The sequence below is a fragment of the Panthera uncia genome, assembly GCF_023721935.1.
Source record: "Panthera uncia isolate 11264 chromosome B2 unlocalized genomic scaffold, Puncia_PCG_1.0 HiC_scaffold_24, whole genome shotgun sequence".
Classification (NCBI taxonomy): domain Eukaryota; kingdom Metazoa; phylum Chordata; class Mammalia; order Carnivora; family Felidae; genus Panthera; species Panthera uncia.
The window spans coordinates 110,604,655-110,619,456 of NW_026057580.1; the positions used below are offsets into that span (position 1 = coordinate 110,604,655).

The 14,802-nt window shown below is 43.8% G+C and overlaps 1 protein-coding gene across 5 annotated transcripts in view; it reads left to right on the plus strand.

Moving 5' to 3' along the window:
* The window catches only part of SYTL3 (synaptotagmin like 3), a 97,319-nt gene that overhangs the window by 30,146 nt on the left and 52,371 nt on the right, over window positions 1-14,802 (plus strand). For all 5 annotated transcript variants that reach the window (XM_049654521.1, XM_049654518.1, XM_049654522.1 and 2 more), the window contains one exon: window positions 6,986-7,050. In XM_049654521.1, coding sequence (XP_049510478.1) covers window positions 6,986-7,050 — 65 coding nt within the window. The remainder of the gene's footprint in view (window positions 1-6,985; window positions 7,051-14,802) is intronic.

The following is a 14,802-nucleotide window of genomic DNA, read 5'->3' on the forward strand; positions in this document are numbered from 1 at the left end:
GGACCTGACCTGAGATCAAGAGTTGGGCGCTCAGCTCACTGAGTCACCCATGTGCCCCGCTTGTTTTTATATATACATATATATATATATATATATATATGTATATTTTACCATGATTTTAAAAATATATATATATATTTTTTTTTAATTTTTTTTTTCAACGTTTTTTATTTATTTTTGGGACAGAGAGAGACTGAGCATGAACGGGGGAGGGGCAGAGAGAGAGGGAGACACAGAATCGGAAGCAGGCTCCAGGCTCCGAGCCATCAGCCCAGAGCCCGACGCGGGGCTCGAACTCACGGACCGCGAGATCGTGACCTGGCTGAAGTCGGACGCTTAACCGACTGCGCCACCCAGGCGCCCCTATATATTTTTAAATCATGGTAAAATATATACAACATAAAATTTACTACTTAGTGATTTTAAGTCTACAGTTCAGTGGCATTAAGTCTGTTCATGTTGTATGACCATCACCACCATCTGTTTCCAGAACTTCTTCATCTCGCAAAACTGAAACTTCGTACCCATTAAACAACAACACCTTATTTCTTCCTCCCGCTGAAAACCAGCATTCTATTTTCTGTCTCTGTAAATTTGCATATCCTAGGTACTCCTAGACGTAGAATCGTACAGTACTTGTCTTTTTATGACCGGCTCATTTTACTGAGCGTGATGTCCTCAAGCCTCCTCCGTGTTGCAGCGATATTGCAGGTTTCCTTCCTTTCTAAGGCTGTACATTCCATAGGGCGAGTATGTCACATTTTGTTTGGCCATTAGTTTGTTGATGGACACTTGAGTCGCTTCTACATTTTGGCTGTTGTAAAAAATGCTGCTGTGAACATGGGTGTGCAAATATCTCTGAGACCCTACTTTCAGTTCTTTGGGACATATTGCAGGCTCATATGGTCCTCACATGTTTAATTTTTTTATACTCTTTCCCGTAGTAGCTGCACCATTTTATAATCCCACCAAGAGTGTACAAGGACTCCCGCTTCTCCACGTCTTCGTTAACACTTGTTATTTTCAGGGGTTGGTTGGTTTGTTTTTATTTTTTGATGTTTATTTATTTATGTTGAGCGAGACAGAGAGAGAGAGAACCAGCAGGAGAGGGTCAGAGAGAAAAAGAGACAGAATCTCAAGCAGGCTCTGCACCATCAGTGCAGAGCCCAACGCGGGGCTCAAACCCACAAACCGTGAGATCATGACCTGAGCCTAGATCAAGAGTTGGACACTTAACCAGCTGCACCACCCAGGCGTCCCTGTTTTCGATAATAGTCATCCTAACGGGGGGGGAAGGTCAGCTTGTTTTTTGACTCAGTAACATTTTCTTCAGTTGGATGTGACTATTCTGATGATCTTTTATGCCCCTTGCCCTTGCTTCTTAAAAAATACCTTTTAATATGTAGGTTGGCTTTGTTCTGTATCCCCCATTTGTGTTATCTTCTCCTGCAACATTTAAAAGTCTTTTCTTTTCAGTTCATGTTCTAGAACAGCGCCTCTACTGAGTCTGTGTCACTGATTCCATTTCCTAGGCCCTTAGTTCTGTTCCTTCTGGTTGGTCACCAGTCACTCCGCTTTTGTGTTGTTAGTTTCCTAGATTTTTCTTTCCGAAAAGAGTCTGATGTCTCTTCATGTCAGCCTGGCTTGTCCTTATGTCTTTCTGTTTCCTTCTCCTGGAGGCTGGGCTTAGGTACTTTTGAAAACCAAGTGCTTTCTGGAATGTGCCCTGGATTCCCCTGTGGTGCACCTTCTGAGAAGGCCACTTCTCTGGTCTTCGGGACTCCGTTTCTCCTGCCAGCTGGCATTTTGTCAGAGGCTCTCCATTGTCTCTTCAGTTATTACGTGCTCCATATCTCTCGCCATTCATGTGGTGGTGCAGGGGAGTGATGGGGAAGCCCCCCTTCAATCTCTGGGGAAGACAGGGTGATGTGCAGCATCTAACCCGATTTGTTTTGAAGTTTACTTATTTATTTTGAGAGAGAGCATGCAAGCAGGGGAGGAGCAGAGATAGGAGACAGAGGATCCAAAGTGGGCTCTGCGGTGACAGCAGAGAGCCCAATGCGGGGCGCAAACTCACAAACTGTGAGATCATGACCTGAGCCAGAGTCAGATGCTTAACCGACTGAGCCACCCAGGAGTCCCTCTAATCTGATTTTTATTGTTGAGGTCTTAAGCGCAGCTCTGTGCGGCCACAGTGGAATTTTTCTCACTTTTGTCAATTAGTTATCCGATGTAACAAACCAAGAGTCACAAACTTGTGGCCAACAGGCTGCATAAGCCCACAGGCCTTGTTTATTTTGGGGCCTGCGTCTAATATTTGGGGCCTGGGTCTAATATTTATCGTTTTAATGTCTTAAAATGGGCCGTGGGTTCTCCCGTTCACCATGGCGCCCACTCCTCCTTACTGTCTCACAATGGCCCGCTTTCCTCATTTACGGTTTCTGCCCGGTGCCTGAGTCTGACACACATTAGACCTCAGTGCTTACCACCAGCAGGGTCCCAGCCTGTCTCTTCAGTCCCCAGGGTGCTCCCCACAGAGCTGGGCATTTTTACTCATTCACCAAGCTGCTTGCATTCACTGGCCCCTGCCCTGCTCCTCAGTCACGCTTGGGGCTGTGGATACAGCCCTGAGAGTGACACAGAGGGGACCTGCCTTCTCTCTGCGGTCCAGTGAGGCAGAGTTATTAATGTTTCGCAAGAAGTGGTGGTGACAGCTCGATACAGTCATTTCTGTATCTTCATCTCGATTCCCCGAGCCCTCCCCTAGTTACCGAGGATTTAATCACAATGATCAGTCTTTTTTTTCCTGTAAAAATGTTGAAAGCCGATCTACTGAGCTGGCAGGAAAAAAACAAAACAAAACCTGTTTTGCTTTGTAACTAAAAACCATCTTAGATGCAAGATTATTTGAAGTAAAAAAAAAAAAAAATCAGCTGTCTGCATGCACAAGGTTGCTCTGGCTGGGAATGACCACGCAGGTGGACAAGCTCATGCAAAGCGGTTAGGTTGATCTCAGTTTTACAATATTAGGCTTCTTCACTTGGGCTTTTTGCAGACTGTTCGTCTGATGAGCCACCAGGGCACTCTTGAGGCACCCTGGCCATCAGGACATTGGGTGGAGAACAGATCTGCCCAGAGAAACGTGCTTCTGTAGGCCTTCTAGGAATCCTGACTCTGCAGACCGACTTTCCACTTCTTGTCCTTTGCATGGTGGAAGATACATTAAGCAACTCCAGGGACATCATGCTGACTTTCTGAAGAGCATCCAGCGTGGATGGGACAGCTAGCCATCTGCAGATGCAAGTAATTAGATGCAAAATAACACTGCCTTCCAACAGGCCTGTTGGGCTCACTGCTCGCTGAGAGTAACAGGTCAGACTGTCTTTCTGTTAGGGTCATCCGTTCATTGTATCATCGAACGAGTGTGCATGCTGGAATTTGCAGAGGGCTTTGCAACTGTTATTTCCTGTTTACTGATGAAATGACAGCATTAGCAGAGGTCAAGGCTATGAAAACGGACGCTGGAACCTCCAGAAGTGTAGTAAGAGCTGGCTATGCACCACGAGCTTGGCATTTATGACGATAGTGATCCTCATGCAGTGTTACTGACAAGGTCAGGCACGGAATTCAGGTCTCCTAGTTCTGCATCTTCTGCTGTCCCCACAGCCCTCGGCTTCTGCTTTTTGAGATGTATTTGGCAATTGATTGAAGAAGTTTGAAAGACGCAAGTCTCCATTCTGAGGAATGTAAAAGCATTAGCCTATTGCTGAGCTCAGAAAATGTTCCAAGAAGCTTTTTTTAAAAAAATTTTTAAATTTTTTTATTTTTTTCAACATATGAAATTTATTGTCAAATTGGTTTCCATACAACACCCAGTGCTCATCCCAAAATGTGCCCTCCTCAATACCCATCACCCACCCTCCCCGCCCTCCCACCCCCCATCAACCCTCAGTTTGTTCTCAGTTTTTAACAGTCTCTTATGCTTTGGCTCTCTCCCACTCTAGCCTCTTTTTTTTTTTTCCTTCCCCTCCCCCATGGGTTTCTGTTAAGTTTCTCAGGATCCACATAAGAGTGAAAACATATGGTATCTGTCTTTCTCTGTATGGCTTATTTCACTTAGCATCACACTCTCCAGTTCCATCCACGTTGCTACAAAGGGCCATATTTCATTCCAAGAAGCTTTCATAGGCAGATTCTGATCAATCATCTGGGAAGAAATAATAAACGCTTCTTCTGGTTACTGTGAGTCAGTCTACCCTGCACTGGCCCTACTGAGGACAGATGTGATGGTGTCCTCACTGCAAGATCTGCTCACCTCTGTCTTAGACGATAAGATAAATCCCTTTGCAGCTTGGGATTGGTGTGCACAGGGAGCCTTTATTAAGGGTCTTAGGGAATCATTGCTTAGGAACGGCTGGTTCTGCAAGAAGTGTTTAGGGAGATCCGGCTCAAATCTGTTCTCGAAGCAAACAGCCTCAAAAGTAAAAAAGTGCTGTTTGGCATGTGGTTTAGGACTGTGGCATTTTTATCCTTCTATTATTTAAACACAGACAAGCCCGAGAGACCAAATTTGTGCAAGTTTGTGTCCAAATCTGTCCTGCCAAATAAGCTCCTGTTGAACTTCACAAGTACTCAGTTGGGATGTTCAATTAGATGACTGGCACCAGGCGACGTATACTTTAATTCTGTCTGAAACCTAGAGCACTAGGCTAGAGGAGGACTTGGTAATAAAACACTGACTTACTCGGGTGCCTTCAGCTTCCCCCCTCCCTCTGCTGAGCTCTCCTTTCCTGGCCATGCACCTGGGCGCTTACTTCTCAGCCAGGCACCTGTGTCTGGCTAGCCTCTGCTGACTGTAGGGGGTGGTGGTTTGACTCACTGATGAATTCTCAGCTCCGACCTCCTTCCGGTCTGAGCCCTTGCCCCATTCCCGGCCCCAGCTTGTATACGGATGCTTTTGGACACAAGGATAATGGCTGCAAAGCGTGACAGCCCTGATTAGCTGAAAGGGTCACCACCACCAGGAAAAGAAATCCAGGAAGTGGAGTTCATCCATTCGATGGAAGCCTCCTGGTTCCACATTTGATTTTGCTCTTTGACTCTCCTCATCTGATACTCAGACCTTGCCCTGCTGATAAAGATGGAGGAGGCCCCCACAGGCATGGAGAAATTGGTGGGTGTGGCCCTTCGAGGGGTGTGAATTCACCACTGGCCCATTTATCTCTCCAAACTTCCCCTGGTGGTTGATCCCTTGCTTGCTTTCTTGCGCCAGAGGGGGCCCTTTCGAGGTGCTGAGTTCTCAAAGACTAGATATTCAATTTTATGGTGCAAACTTTTCTCTGTCTCTCTAGACACATATCACAGTTGAACATTTTATAGATTTTGGCTCTGAACGGTAGTGACTGATTATCAGAATTCTTCTATCACAATTTATAAATGCCCCGTGTATTTTTCTCTTGTTCTAGTCACTAAGCATTGGGAATCATGGTTTACTCACTAATCAGAGAACATAATAGTTTCTAACTAGACGAAGGGGGAAAGATGGTTAGTATCTTCTAACAATTACTAGAACTCCGTAGAGAAAGAGGGTATTTCTTTTAAAAACATGTAGATGGACATATATTTGTGAATTTGCTTACATTTACAGCAATTGTAAGCATTCATTCAGAAAAACGCATTTGAGTTCATATATAGCCTAAAAGAACCCAGTGGAGAACACTTATTTCGGTAAACATAGACGAGAATTTGTAAGGTACAGTTTTAATTTTTCTTAAACTTTCATAACCCAGGAATTGGCAAGTTTTGTGGCACATCATTTTAAGGGTGTGGATAACTTGTAATATCTGTGTGTTTACTTTTTTGTATCCTAAAAGGGTGTTAACAATTCTACATTTCCAAGGTTTTTTGAGGTTGACAGTGGCTTCTCCAGAAATTTGGGAACTGTTGAAGAGCACAATGCATTTGGGGACTTTGGTTTCAGTCAGTGAGCATATAAAGGGCCCTGCATCCTGTTCCACATGTGACCAAGACTGGAGGTGTAGGGGTGTAGACGTACCCTAGCGGGTGTTGGCCGAGCAGCTGGGCAAGAACAGGTCATTTCCCCTGTTTCTCAGGTGGTCCACTAGGACCCAGGTCCCAGATCTCCATGAAGTACACTGATCCCATATTCCAGACTTCAGGGCCTTCCAGGAAACTTCTCAGCTACTCTGTTAGCTCTTAGTAAACGTCGTGGTTAACACAAACTAACCTTAACCTAACCTAGGGATGAGTTCCCTCTTAGCCAAATAGGCAGCGTTGGATTTTGTGTTGACTATCCTTCACGCCACTGTTTGCTGCTGTAAACATAATAAATTGATCATTTTTTAAAGTTTATTTATTTACTTTTGAGAGAGCGTGTGCATATGCATGAGAGAGAAAGGGGAGGAGGAGCAGAGAGATAGGGAATGAGAGAGAATCCCAAGCAGGCTCCACAAACACAGGGCTTGAATCCATGAACTGTGAGATTATGACCTGAGCCAAAATCAAGAGTCAGATACTCGACTGACTGAGCCACCCAGGCACCCCATAAATTGACCATTTTGGTGGCAATTTTGTTTCTCATTGTATATTTCTTCAGAAAACATTAAGTACTTAATATGTGTTGGTCATACACATATGTTAGTATGCAAACATTACAAGTACGTATTACATGTAGGGTAAAATATACCCAAGCATAGTCTTCCAGCCTTGCTGCTAACTAGTCAGATCACTTAGCTAGTCAGATCGCTTAACTAGTCAGATTGCTTAACTAGTCAGATCACTTAACTAGTCAGGTTGCTTAACCTCTCTAGGGGATCTGTAAAGTTAGCAGGGGGAGATCAGAAACATGAACTCTGAGGAACCTTGCGAGACTAATCTTTTGTGAGACTATCTACCTCCCCCTTATGAGCCAAATACAGCACCGACCACATCGCTATCTGAGGCTTCCTGTCTGCTTGTTTTTCAGAAATGTGAAAATAAAAACTGGAGAATGGTTCTTTGAGGAACGAGCCAAGAAATTTCCAACTGAAGGTAAATGCCCTTAAGTTTTTACTAAAGTAAAACGATACATTCCCAGTTTTAAAATATTTGGTGTTAAGAGTTGAATACACAAGACTTTACAGGTCCTGGTAGACAGGCCTTTCCTTTCTGACCTCTAGTTCTGCTCGGTTATGCTTTCCCCACCCCTGCCCCCTGGCCCACCCTGCTCAGCACCTTTGACTGCAGACCACCCCTCTCTAGCTCAGTTCTAACTGCTGAAATCCGCCTGCTTTTCCCTGCGTGTGGGAGTGAGGTCTCCCTCCTCCGAAACATGGGCAGCTCTGGGTTGTCCATCTTTTCCAAAATTTGTGGCAAGTGCCTTACGTGGTATTACTATTTGCATACTTCCCTTTCTCTCCATAAGCAGAAACTATGCTTTGAAAATCTAGTCCCTTACAGCACTAAGCACAATACCTTGTTCCTGAGACTTGGCCAAAATGACTGAATAACTGAAGGCCACGGAGAGTGAACAGGATTAGAATTTAGCAGATGTTGATGATTAGGAAGCAAGCACATGTCGTGATTGTAGGAGCGTGAATGCGCATATGGTCTGGGTACCACAAGAATATCTTACAGAGTCTTTGCAAAGCTGATGTAGTGGTGTAATTGGTAGCTGGGACTGGAAGCCAGGGGGAGAACTAATTCTGCCTCGGTAACAGAGGTGCCCACATCAGAGGATGTGAGCTGCATGGGCAGGAAGACAACTTTTCAGACAAAAGCGCACGCACGTGTCATCAAAATAAAGCAGAGCTCACATGCTCTGTGAATCACATTCGTCCATGGTGGTAACACACATCCTCTGACGTGTGTGACAGCGGGGGCTGCACACAAGGAGCCCAGGCTGACCTAGAGGGAATGGGGCGGCTTGAAACCTTTTTTCTGCTGGAAAGAAGCTATGTAGCCACAACCCCAGATGCGTTGTGAGGAAAGGAAGCCATTTGTTGGAGTGTTGACACTCCGCTTTTGTAAAAGGCACGGTCGACATTCAGTCGGCATTAAATTCTCTGCTGGATCATATTCCTGACTTTCCTTACTCGAGAAAAAACGATGTTTCTGCCAAGTTGATCAGAAATTTGGAAGGAAGCACAGTGCTAACGGGCAGGCTGAAGCAAAAGGGTGAGTGAGTGCGTGTGACCTCACCTGGGACACCGCTTCTCAACCCTTTTCCTCACCGCCCACCCCCCCTTCTCTTCCAAGCAGCCTTGTTAACACTGTTTCCTAAATAGTACCCGTCCGTGAAAGTATCATATCTCAGGTACATATCTGTTTGTGTACCGAGGCCTTCTGGAGCACACTAAGATTTGCTTCTTCCACTAACCCCTTTCTCTGGCCCCTCGGGGCCATCGTCCCCATTTAGGGCATAATCTAGGCGGGCTTGGCAGCGTGAGGTCTAAGTTTTAGGCTTTGTTTTGTGACTTTAAAATACTTTTTTTGGGGGGGGGGGGCACCTGGCTGGCTCAGTCGGTAAACCTGTGGCTCTTGATCTTGGGGTCGTGAGTTCAAGCCCCATGTTGGGGAGTAGACTGTACTTAAAAAAATAATTTTCTTGTTGGGGGGCTGGGGTCTTCTTCAGGTGGTAGATTCTCATTTTTTTTTCACTCAGTTTCTACTTCACAAACGGTAAGACTGTAGGGAGTGAAATTCCTGTAATTTCTCAATAACAAGTCTGGGAAGACCTCTCCTGGCAACTATTTTATGCACTGTTGAAAGTTTTAGTATCATTATTTGAATCAGGGAAATTGATTTGCACCGGAACACAGGTGTGTGCATGCGTGCATGCGTGTGCACGTGCGTGTGTGCGCGTGCATGCTCATTATCTTCTCATCGTCTTTCTGGCACTCTCCCAGTGAGTAGAAGTGAATAGAAGCAACCAGCATGGCGGCCACCTGAGCTAAGGACTGAAACTGAACTCCTGGGTCTCTCTTTTTTGTCCACTGACTTTCCACCAGCATGAAAATATCAGTAAGATAAAAATCAGACAGTGAAAGGCAGCCTGAGACAAAATCATCCTTTTATTGTTTCTCCCAAGGTGTGAAAGTAACAAACAACAAAAAAAGAAAAAACCCCAATTCCTTCCTCCTTTACTCTTGCTTCGTCCAGTGCTGAGGTGTCTCATTTCTTATTGTCCAGTTTGGGGCGAGATGCGCTCAAAATGCGTGGAAAGACCCAGAAAAGTGCCGTGCTGGGGGAGCACACATGGTTCTGTGAGCTAAACCAGGGGTAGGTGGGGGTTGGCAGGCGGGCGTCAGGAAGGGCAGTGGGGGTGAGGTGATGAAGGCTTGTCTGGACAGGTGGGAACTCTACCTCACTTACATCTGTGCCCCCTGGGAGAGAAGCTGGCACAGTAGTTGAGGAGTTGACTTGAACCCACGGGCGGTATGCTCTGAGGACCATTTAGGAAAATGGAAACCACGTGGGGCTTTGAGCAAAGAGAATTTAATTTAGGGAATTGGTTAGACAGGTATTATTGGAGAAAGAAAGGCAAAAAGGGAGCCCTGTGGGAACACAGCGATGGTAACTGTAGGAAGTGGGTACCAGGTGGGCCTCTTCTCAGCGGATGCTCCCAGGAACCTCCCACCTTCCGGTCTCTCTGGCACCCCCTGGTGGGCCCTGATGGGGAGCCCTCTGCTTTCCGGTCTCTCTGGCACCCCCTGGTGGGCCCTGATGGGGAGCCCGCGGCAATCCCTGCCCTGTGATGTGTTCCAGACTCCGATTCTGCGTATTATCCAGTGTTTGCTGTAATGGTGTGAACACGGCTCTTCCCAGCCTTCCACATCCTAATCCGAAGCCAGAGAAACGAGATGGTGGTTTAAACCACGAGAGAGTATGAGACAGCTCAGATCTGTACCTCTTTCTATTTCTGGGTAGGAAATTCCTCCAAAGTGTAGTGGGTTAAACAGTCAGTATTATTTTACATGGTTTCTGTCTCCAGCTGGGGGCTTGCCCGGGGCTGGAGGATCTGCTTTCTCCGGGGCTCACGCACGCACCTGGCGAGCTAGTGCCACTGTCGCGGGAACCCTGGGTCCCTCCACACCTGGGCCTCCCCACGCGGCTGCTCGAGTGTGTTCACAACAACGTGGTGGCTGGCCTCCCCCAGGCTCGTGGGCCAAGAGAGACAAAGGCAGAATCCTACCCTTTTATAAAAAAAAAAAAAAAAAAAAAAAAAAAATTATTATGGTAAAATACCCACGGCATAAAATTTACCATTTTAACCGTTTTTAACCACACAGTTAAGTGGCATTGAGTGCGTTCGCCCTGCTGTCTAGCCGTCACTACCATCCATACTCAGAAATTTTTCATCTTCCCACGCTCTCCCCTTCCCTCACCTCCACAGAACCCCTGGGAACTTCTATTCTGCTTCCTACTTTCTGTCTCTTTCCATCTCTTTTATGGCCTAGCTTCAGAAAGCTCTCCCTGTCATTGCCGCTCTATCCTGTGGTGACACAGGTCTGCTCGATTCAGGGTGGAAGGGGACGGCACAGGGGGTGTCAGGAGGCAAGGGGCCCTGGAGCCCATCAGGAAGCAGGCTACCATAGCCCGTATTCCTTATCCTCGTCTTTATCCTAATCCTAATCTTAATCCACGCACCTGAGAATCATGCCTGACTCCCTCCCCGCATCCGGTCAGTCAGCAAATCCTGACATTTCTGCCTCCCCAGTCCTAGAATCTTCCCTGCTCCTCATTCCCACCTACAGTGTAGTAGCTCCTAGCTGGTCCCCATGACTCCACCTGCTTCCCCCACATTCCCTCCTCCCATTTTGTAAAGAGAGTTTTCTATTCTCTTTAAAAATGAATTGTTCATCTGATCATAGAAGGGATGCATACTTATTGCAGAATATTTGGGAAATACAGAAGGGTGCACAGAAGGCAATAAAAATCCCACCGCTCAACAAGCCACTGTTAATTCCACACACACACATGCACACACATACTCTTCTAGTCTTCTTTCTGTGTGATGTTGTGCGTATGTGTGTGCATGTACAGACTTGATAATTTTTTAAACGAATATATGATCAGACTATATGTAGGTTTTACTCTGGCTTTTAGTGCTTGCTTCAGCAGCACATAGACTAAAATGTCGCTTTTAAAATTCAATTTAGCACATTTTCTTATGCTATTAAGACACTTCCTGACCACTGCATAAAATATATCAGATGGATGAATTATCTTTTATGCAACCTGTTCCTTCTTGTCAGTGAGTGCATCAAGGTATTCAAAATTTCATATTACAGATAACTCTGTGATGAACATCCTATACTATCTTGGCATCTCTTTATTTCCTCTAGATAGATTCTTAGAAGAAGAATGAGTAATCAAATGTGTGAACACTTAAAAGGCTTTGATATGTTTTGCCCAATTGCCCCCTGGGAAGTGTGTGCTCATTTACACGACCTTGGCAGGGTACGTGAGCTGTCTCCTACCACACTCTGGCCCCGTTACCTCCTATCTCTTGAAACGTGACTTCAAATTACATTTGTTCTGAGTGTAAAAGTAATATATTTTCATTAAAAAAAAGAAGTGAAGAAAAGCATACCAAATAATGTTAAAAATACAATGACTTCACCCTGAAATGTTTTGTTAACATTTTGATATACATTATTTCTATTATTTGGTGAGGAAATGTATGTATGTTTGTGAGTGTATACACACATATATGTGTGTATATAGTTCTTTTTTTTAAATGTTTATTTTTGAGAGACAGAGAGACAGAACACTAGTGGGGGAGGAGCAGAGAGAGAGAGGGAGACAGAATCCGAAGCAGGCTCCAGGCTCTGAGCTGTCAGCACAGAGCCCGATGCGGGGCTCAAACCCATAAACTGTGAGATCATGACCTGAGCTGAAGTTGGACACTTAACTGACTGAACCACCCAGGTGCCCCTGTGTGTGTATATAAATATACACATAAATGCACATAACTACACACATACATTTTTAAGAGTACTGAGATCAAACCATAAGAAATTGATGTTTTTAGGTAAAAATGATTAAATAAAGGCAATTTTGTATGAGCCAAGCTAATAGATTTACATAATTGGGATCAAATCATATATATGGTTTTATACTATTTCTTTACATAATAATTCACAAAGAACATTCTTCCATATCCTTAACTGTCATCAGCTATATAATTTCTGATAACCGCATCTCATTCCATCATTGGAATGTGACTTCATTTATTGAACCAAATCGCTATTGCACAGTGAGGGAATTTCCAGTTTTGCTGTTACATTTTTGGAAGTTTATAGTATTACTAAAATAAAAAAGTGCAGCGGACTTCTTTGTAGATAAATCTTTAGCACATCTCTGAATATTTCTAGAAAGAAAAGGATAAGGTGAAAGGTGGGAAACATCGCCTCCGGGAAGCGTGTGCCCTCCTCACCAGTAGGAATTATCCTGAAAAGCAAACACAACTTTGTCAGTTTGGCCAAACCACATTGGTAGTCTTAAGTGGCTTCCTGTGGTTTTCATCAAATTCGTCTAATTACTCGCAGAGTTGAGTATTTCCCACCTGTGTGAACTTCTGCAGCTGTCCTTTCTGTATACGTTCAGGCTCTTAGCTCTTTTCTGTCAGCTACGCCCACAGTGTTATGTTTTTTGACATACGGAAGTCTTTTCTTGTGGGTATACAGTCAGATACCAAGAAGGTACCTACAGATGAAAAGTTAGGCGTCCGTTTCCTTTTTAGCATCCAGAAACCGTGAGCCAAATTTAATGTCCAATGGAAGTAATTCCAGCAATAATTATGCCCATTGTCACCCAATTTCTTTTTTATGTGCCTCTTTTAATGGTTCTATTAGATATGTGCCGTTTATGGTAAATTCTCCCCAAATTTCCTTGAAAGTAGATAAGGTATAAGTAGTAATCCAATGAAGAATAATAGATATTGTAGCAGTTTTTTGTGCTACTTTCCCAACCCTTGTAAAGATTTAAAAGCAAGAAAAGATGAACTCCATTTTTTTTATTTTGCGGGTAGATGGTACAAAAAATATTTTAAATACTTTGCTTTACTTAAATTTTTTTTCTGATTATAAACTGGCTTTTGTTCCCTGTCCAAGATTTCATAGTTTGATATTTAGCTTTACTGTCTGAAAATAGTTCCTTGTATGCCATAGTTGCGGTCCATCTGGGGTGCCTCAGAATGATCAAAACATACAGACCTTCATGGGGTCTCCAGTGTTTCTGTAGGCAGCTACCCAGCCTTTTGGGTATTGTCACCTCCTGCCCCTCACCGTGGGGCATTTGACAATCTCTGCATTGAAGGTTTTTACTGTGGCTTCTGGGAACTCTGCTCCAGGATCAGCTCTGATCTGTTTCAAATTCAAATCTCCTGATGCTATGGGACCAGGGGAGACTCAACAGTGTGTATTTAACAAGTCCCCAAATAATCTTTTATGCATTTTAAGTTTGAAAGCCCCTGGCAAAGTAGCAAATATAATAAACAATTATGATGGACCTTTTCTAGATCACTAATAACTTAGAAAATGAACTGAAAACCCGATCTTATTTTTTTTTTTTTTTTGGCATCTGCTAAGCTTATAGAGATAGCGCCCTCTTCTGGCTCCTTGCTGTGAATGCGTGTGTTGTTTTTTTTTTAATTAAAAAATTTTTTTTTTATAAGTATGACATTTTCTTGCTTGATGTTTCAGTTTAAGAGGGGAAAGATGACAATACTAATACTATTAATACTAATATATTTCAAAGTTTAAGAATAGTTAAATGTTACCTATAAACAATCTGTTGTGACTTTCATTTTGTTGTTAGTAATGCAAAAATAAAATAATTTAGGAAGGCTGTACCTTAATATAGCCTCTGACGATGGTCTCACTTATATAACTAACCAAGACCATATTATGTTTCACTATCATGAAGGAAAAGAATTTTTATCACCCCCTCCTAGTAGTAACTGTGATTTAATTCTTCATGTGACTTTTTAGAGTTTTATTCTTCTACACGGGCAGCTCCGATATGGCCCATCTGATTGCAGGGCTATGAGAACAGCTGTCAGGACTGGCTGTGCGCGGTTGGAAAACTTGGGCCCGTGGATTAAAAGAAGTAGGTATGAGTAAATAGGGGTGACTCTATTGCAAAACTCTGCCTTTATGGCCTCTTTGTTATTTGGCTCAGGAAAGACCTTTGACCCGTGCAATTCAGCAAGTGGGGTCTGCAAGGATGATTCAATAAAGCTTCCTAGAGGTTGCAGACCAAGTGCCTAGTTCATATGCTTACGTTCACAAGAGGGTGTCTTTATGAAATCAGGTTTATTTACCAGATACATAATTTTGTATATGCTTTTGTCTTCTTTTAAAGAGGATGTGGTGTCTTACTCTCTCGAATATTTCTTTCTCACTGCTCTCCTTAAGAGGAAAGACGAAACGAACACAAGCCCACAATGGGCAGTGTGTGTCCTAGAAGTGATTTTCCCAGCTGATCGGATTGCTTGTCACGTCCCTGACAGATTTTCAGACCAGTTCTTCTAAATTAGTTAGAACAGAGACTGTCAAGTCAGATTGGATGATTACCGTATGAAGTAACGCCTTGACCTTCAAACCTTTTGTTCTGACCCAGTGTTTCTAGGTAATAGTCTTCTGGAGACAGGTTCTTGAGTTTAGTCATCTTTGATTTCATGACGCCTTTGGCTTTGTTCAGAGGAGCAATTCAAAAATGGAAGTGCTTACATTGTCCAAGGTGCTTTGAATACATCAAGTCAACCCAGATTTTTTTTTCTGTATTATATCTCAGATA